The sequence below is a fragment of the Dipodomys ordii genome, unplaced genomic scaffold (assembly GCF_000151885.1).
Source record: "Dipodomys ordii isolate 6190 unplaced genomic scaffold, Dord_2.0 Scaffold79, whole genome shotgun sequence".
NCBI classification, from domain to species: domain Eukaryota; kingdom Metazoa; phylum Chordata; class Mammalia; order Rodentia; family Heteromyidae; genus Dipodomys; species Dipodomys ordii.
In genome coordinates, this window is record NW_012267295.1 from 328,263 (window position 1) to 335,024 (window position 6,762).

Consider the following 6,762-nt stretch of genomic DNA (forward strand, 5'->3'; position numbering starts at 1 on the left):
CTGCAGCCCAGGAAGCCAAGTGGGCTGAGGCGCCTCAACTTCCCTGAGGCGAGTAATTGATAGACCAAGCAGGAAAGATCAGGAGCTTGAGCCCAGCTATAGTTTCACAGCTCTGAGGTGCTGCGCTTCTCTCCCCCTCTGGTTCAAACGTTCCTTTCTAGCAGCTGAAAGACATTCCTTCTTTCTATACTGGCCCCTTCTGGGCCAGGAGGCCCCCCCAGAAAGCACTAGGACCTCACTTGTTGGACCCAGTTGAGAGTAGAGGTGTCAGGTGACCTGCCCACATGGCTCTTCCCTCCCTCCCCTCCTTTCCCAAGCCAGGTGTGCGCTCTGCAGCCCCTGGCCCTGTAGGGACTTGGTTTCCCCTGCTCCATAAACTGTCTTCTTGGGGAACAGGAGAGGGTAGTGGGCAGTGCTGTGCCCTCCTCCCCCACTCCCCCACTGTGTCTCATGTTGAGGAGAGGAAAAGGCATTAAGATACGGCCTTGTCTGTATCACTTTCCATTTCTGAATAAATGTTTGTTATTCCTACTTCCGAGCTGTACTTCCTTTGAAGATTGTGCTCATGGCTTTAGTGGGACCTGGCACCAGAAAGCAGCCATTTGCTCCTGAGAGGCTGTGAGCACACATCTGGGCGGGAAATGCTGGCCTGGCCTGGCCTCCAGCACCTGCCCAGGCTCTTGTGCCTCACAGTGCAAAGCACTCTTCTCCAACACAGCTTAGGGCCTTGGTCTGAAGAAACTGTACTCATGAGTGTAATTTATCCCTTACATGAAATATGACATTAGAAAAATCAGTTATTGAGGCTGGGAAGGTGGCTCAGTGGTAGTGTTTGCCTTGCATGCATGAGGCCCTGGGTTCCATTCCTCAGCACCACATAAGCAAAAATTTAAAAAGCCGGAAGTGGCACTGTGGCTCAAGTGGTAGAGCGCTAGCCTTGAGCTGAAGAGCTGAGGGACAGCGCCCAGGCCCAAAGTTCAAGCCCCATGACCTACCAAAAAAGAAAAAAAAGTTTCATGGACTTTGCTGCCCAGGCTGGCTTATTAAAAGTAGAAGCTGGGGGCTGGGAAGTTGGCTCAGTGGCAGAGCACTTCCCTTGCATGCCTGAGGCCCTGAGTTCGACTCCTCAGCACCACATAAGCAAAAAGAAAAAAGCTGGAAGTGGCGCTGTGGCTCAAGTGGTAGAGTGCTAGCCTTGAGCTGAAGAGCTGAGGGACAGTGCCTAGGCTCAGAGTTCAGGCCCCAGAACCGGACCCAAAAATAAAAGAAGCTGGGTGCTGGTGGCTCACACCTGTAATCCTAGCTACTCAGGAGGCTGACATCTGAAGACTGGTTCAAAGCCAGCCCAGGCAGGAAAGTCTATGAGGCTCTTTCTCTCCAATAAACCACCAGAAAACTGGAAGTGGCACTGTAGCTCAAGTGGTAGAGCACTCGCCTTGAGCTAAAGAGCTCAGGGACAGTACCCCACGACTGACAAAAAGTAGGGCTGGGAAGGTGGCTCAGTGGTAGAGCGCTTGCCTTGCATGCCTGAGGCCCTGGGTTCCATTCCTCAGCACCACATAAGCAGAAAAAGCTGCAAGTGATGCTGTGACTCAAGTGGTAGAACAGCAATAAACTACTCAGAAAAAAGTCAGAAGTGATGCTGTAGCTCAAATACTAGTCGAGCACAGAGAAGTTCAGACCAACAGAGCCCAGGCCCTGAGTTTCTCCATCCCTCCTCCCACCTCCCTCCTCCCCCCCAAAAAAGGAACAATCTGGAGGCAGAGTTAGCTCACGTCTGAGCTTACCTCAAAAAATAAAGCAGGGATTGAAAGCACTTGTCCCTATACCTTTTTATTTTTTGGTTGGTCGTGGGGTTTGAACTCTGGGCTTGGGCGCTGTCCTTGTGCTCTTCAGCTCACGGCTAGTGCTCTACTGCTTGAGCCACAGTGCCACTTCTGGTTTTCGAGTGATTTATTAGAGATAAGAGCCTCACAGACTTTCCTACCTGGGCTGGCTTTGAACCGTGATCCTCAGATCTCAGCCTCCTGAGCAGCTAGGATTACAGGCGTGAGCCCAGTCCCTATATCTTTTAATACAGTCTTCCTACCTGCAGCTGCATATAGCTAGATTACAGGTGTGAGCCACGAGTGCCTAGGTATTCACTCTTTTTAACTTTCCTCTAATAATAACGGTGCATGGGTTAAACCAGTTCAAGGTTATTTGAGTATTGTACATTTTGTTTTATCTAGTAGTAAATATACACTTTCCTTGGTTTAAATCTTTATGTTTAATTTTTCATGTTAGCCATAGCACTGGCTGGTCTCTCAGTGATCTCAGGAAGTGCCTCTTGTATCCTAATCTACATTGAGAAAGAAACAGATCTGTTTTTTTTTTTGTCGGTACTGGAGTTAGAGCTTGCCTCCTGCTTGCTAAACACATTCTACTATTTGAGCCACACCCCTAGCTCTAGTAACGGCTTTGAAAGATGAAGTAGTCTTCCGACTAACACTTACCTGTCATTCATGGACCCAAACCTCCAATTGAGACCTACAAGTATGCTTTTATGATCTTCCAAGCTTAGTGATAAGGACGAAACTCAACAGAATGTCATTTTTATTTTGTACCCATACATTTTGCTAGAAAGACCTAAAAAAGTTTGTTTTCTTCCTGTAGTGTGATTTCGCTGGGGCTTCTTGGAGATTAAGCCCCCACAGGAGGTTTCTCCCCTTCCACGCAGTGGCAGTGAGGGTCAGCTACATTCTGTCAGTTCACCTGGGGCTAGAACAGCAATCACAGCTTAAGTCATGCAGCTGCCACCTGCAGCCTCCCTTGTCACTTGGAAGTCTGGGTCAACAAGCTTTATGTGCAATCCAAGAGAGCAGAAGCTGTAAGCTTCTTAAGTCTTGGGCCTGAAAATCCCAGCGAATCACTTCTGTGGCTCAAAGCAAGCCAGCTGACAGCTAGACCCTGCAGAGCCAGCCACTCCCGCTTTGTGGAAAAAGTGACATATCCAGGAGATGTAGACCCAAACAGCTCCCCCTGACTTGGGGTGTTGAAAGGGTAGATTTAATTAAAAGGTTAAGGCTGGGAATGTGGCTTAGTGGGAGAGTGCTTGCCTCACATGCATGAAGCCCTGGGTTTGATTCCTCAGTATCACATAAAAAAGCCGGAAGTGGCGCTGTGGCTGAAGTGGTAGAGTGCTAGCCTTGAGCAAAAGAAGCTCAGGGACAGTGCCCGGCCCTGAGTTCAAGCCCTAGGACTGGCCAAAAAACAGGTTAAAGCTGGTAGATTAGTTAGGGCTTCGCCCCCAAGAGCGTCCTGCGGTAGAAGGAAGCATTGCTGGCGCAGGAGACCAGACTCTGGGAAATGCGAACTGTTTCACAGATCCCAGAACTATGTAGAGATTAGGAAGTCCCATCTCCATCCTTCAGAGTTCCTCATAATTTTAGTGGGGGTGGGGTACAGTGGCTGAGCAGGTCTCTGGTTTCCCTGCACCTCATTTTCATAGGAGTGGCAGAGTACACCCCAGGGTTAAAAAATCTGTAGGCAAACACGGGGGCTCTGGCAGCAGAGTTACACCACCGAATGGATGTTTCCTGCTAGAAGGCTGCAAGCCTAGCCGTCTCTGCTGGCTGTAGAGCCAAAAGGGCTGAATGAACAGTCTCTGCCCGCTGGGAGGAACATCAGAGGACAATTCTGTATCAATGTGACATTTTTGGCAAGGACACTGGGAGCCAGCCCTGATATCCCACGGGATAGCTCCTTTGAAGCGTGGGAGACAATGGCCCTCCTTACTGCATGAGAAGCTGTAATAAAGTGATCTTAGTCAGATACTGAGAAGGTGCCAGAACTCAGGCAGGTGGATGTGCTGCACAGTGGGATTATGGAAGGCAGAGAAGCCAGCGAGTATGTTCCCACCGGAGGCCGCCTTTACTCTAGCATGATGAATGTATCATCCAGTGCCCAGTGAGGGAGCTCAGCCAGGCTGTGCTCAGACACCAGGATTGAAATGATCAGGAGCGGCGGACATGGTGGGATGCTGAGCCTCAGAGGTTTGGTGGCGGTGACTGCCAAAGAGGCAGCCAGGCTCCAACGGTCGGCAGAGCCGTGCAGCGATGGCTAGAACCATGGTTTTCTTAGATCATGTTGGGGGTGGGGTTGGGACTGAATAGCAACAGACCAGACAGTCTACAGACAACAGGGATTTCAGTTCTAAAAACTGGGAAGGCAAATGTCCAGGCACCAGTGTGGCCTGGTGAGGAGGACCTGCCTTCCTGTTGTTGCCATGCGGTGGCATTTACCCAGTGTTCACAGAGAGCAACATGCAGATTGGGAGGATGAGGAAGGTCTCTTTTTATCATCTTTTTTTTGGTTGGTGTGGGGCTTCAACTCAGGGCCTGGGCGCTGTCCCTGAGCCTCTTTCTGCCCAAGGCTTCTACCACCTGAACCACAGCATTACTTGTGGTTTTTGAGTGGTTAATTGGAGATAAGAGTCAGGGACTTTTCTGCCCAGGCTGGCTGATCCGTGATCCTCAGATCTCAGCCTCCTGAGTAGCTAGGAATCCAGGTGTGAGCCACCAGCACCCGCAGGAAGGTCTCTTCTTATAAAACTACGTGGTATCTCCACCCTACTAATCCCATTTAATACTAAAAAATGTCCCAAAGGCCTACTTCCAAATACCCTTAACATACAAATTTGGAGGTTAAAACTTGCCATTGCTCTAACAAAACCATGAGATAATCCATTTAAGAAGCAAAAAAGGGGGGGCTGGGAAGGCGGCTCAGTGGTAGAGCGCTTGCCTTGCATGCCTGAGGCCCTGGGTTCCATTCCTCAGCACCATATAAACAAAAACAAAAAAACCGGAAGTGGCGCTGTGACTCAAGTGATAGAGTGCTAGCCTTGAGCTGAAGAGCTGAGGGACAGCGTCCAGGCCCAGAGTTCAGGCCCCATGACTGGACCCGAAAAAAAAAAAAAGCAAAAAGGGGTTGGGTGCCGGTGGCTCACGCTTGGAATTGTAGCTACTCAGGAGGCTGAGATCTGAGGGTCACAGTTCAGAGCCAGCCCAAAGGTGGCTCAGTGGTAGAGTGCTTGCCTACATTGCATGAGACTCCAGGTTCAATTCCTCAGCACCACATAAGTAGAAAAAGCTAGAAGTGGTGCTGTGGCTCAAGAGGTAGAGCACTCACCTTAAACTGATAAGCTGAGGGACAGCACCCAGACCTAGAGTTCAAGCCCCATGACCAAGAAAAAAAAGCAAAAAGGTTTATTACAGCTCACAGTTTAGTTTTGGGGTGAGTCTAGTTTGGTTTCCCTTGCCTTCTCAAAGTGTAGTTGCCAAAATGATACTATTTGTACTTCACTCTTCCCTCTACTCGGAATCTCATAGCGGCCCCATCCCAGAGTAAGTTTAGGAGCTTCCCATAGCTCTGACCCCCATTTCCTCTCATCCTTTCTTCAGCTAGTTACCATAGTTACTGTTTCTCTGCACTTGGCTAGCTTCTACCTCAGGGCCTTGGAACTTGCTATTCCCTCAGCCCACAAGACTTTTCTTCCCAAACACCACAGTACTGCCCTTCCTCATTTCCTTTATGTAGGGAAAAAACGGTGGCCCCACTAAAGGGGGGGGGGGCATTGGTCTTGGCAGGATAGTTCCATTTATTGACAATATTTAAAGCTGCTACACTCCTTTCCCTCTTCCTTTTCTCCTTCTATTTCGCCTCTTTGTGTGTTTCTGGTCTTGTTAAACTCCAGGTAGGCCGGAGATGGACCTTGTGGCACAATCCGTGCTTGTGGGAGGGAGAGGAGGGAACCGGAAGGGAGGAAGGCAGGCCGAGCTCTTTCCCTCCTTGGGACGCCTTCGGCGAGGGGCGGGGCCTGTGCCCAGAGGGCGGGGTCACACGCGATGCTGTGGGGATGGAAACGCGGACGCTCCCAACGCGGAACTACAACTCCCAGAGGCCCCCGCGCTTCCGGTCGGCGGCAAGATGGTGGCGCGCAGCAAGAAAGGCGCGGCGCGGGACTCGGTGGCTATCCCCAGTCCACCAGGGTACACAGGTGAGCGGCTCCGGGACGTGAGGCCAGGGGACAGACAGACTCCGTGGGGAACGGGGTTGGGAGTCGAGGTGGCCAGGCCGTGTGGTCGGCGCCAGCCGCGGGCCTGGCCGGGCGCGAGGCCCACGCGGGCCCCGGACCCCGCTGTCCACACGGGTCCCGGGCCAGCCCATCTCGGCGACGGCCTTCTCCCCGCCGGCCTGTGGAACCAGACCGCGCCAGCCCGTTGCCGTGCGTGTGCTTCTTGGGGTTTGGACTCGGAGCCTCTGCCGGCCGGGCAGCCGCTCCCCCACGCGATGCACTCCCCCAGCCTCTGATTTTCGAGGCAGGGTCTCGATGGATGCCCTGGTGGCCTGGGCTGCCGTCGTCTTATTTGTGCAAGGGATGACAGGCCCAGGCCACTTGTGCAGCCGTGTTGCTCCCTCAGAAGCTGGCACAGCAGGCATGCACCACACACCTAGCGCCTGCTTGAGATGGAGTCTCACAAGCTCCTTTTTTTCCCCCTTATATTTATAAAAACTATTTTATTTTTATTGTGAAAATACCGTACAGAGGGGTTACAATTACATGGGCAAGGTAATGAGTACATTTCTTATCAGCTCTTCAGCTCAAGGCGAGCGCTCTACCACTTGCGTTACAGCGCTACTTCCGGTTTTCTGGTGGTTTATTGGAGATAGGAGTCTCACGGTCTCTCCTGCCCGGGTTGGCTTTGAACCGCGATCCTCAGA

At 51.5% G+C, this 6,762-nt stretch overlaps 1 protein-coding gene across 1 annotated transcript in view; it reads left to right on the forward strand.

The window, feature by feature from the left end:
- The first annotated feature begins 5,955 nt into the window (after positions 1-5,955).
- Positions 5,956-6,762, forward strand: part of Rrp7a (ribosomal RNA processing 7 homolog A (S. cerevisiae)) — a 7,006-nt gene continuing 6,199 nt past the window's right edge. The window contains exon 1 of the mRNA XM_013024819.1: positions 5,956-6,037. Within this exon, the coding sequence (XP_012880273.1) occupies positions 5,968-6,037 (70 nt within the window). The 5' untranslated portion in view covers positions 5,956-5,967. The remainder of the gene's footprint in view (positions 6,038-6,762) is intronic.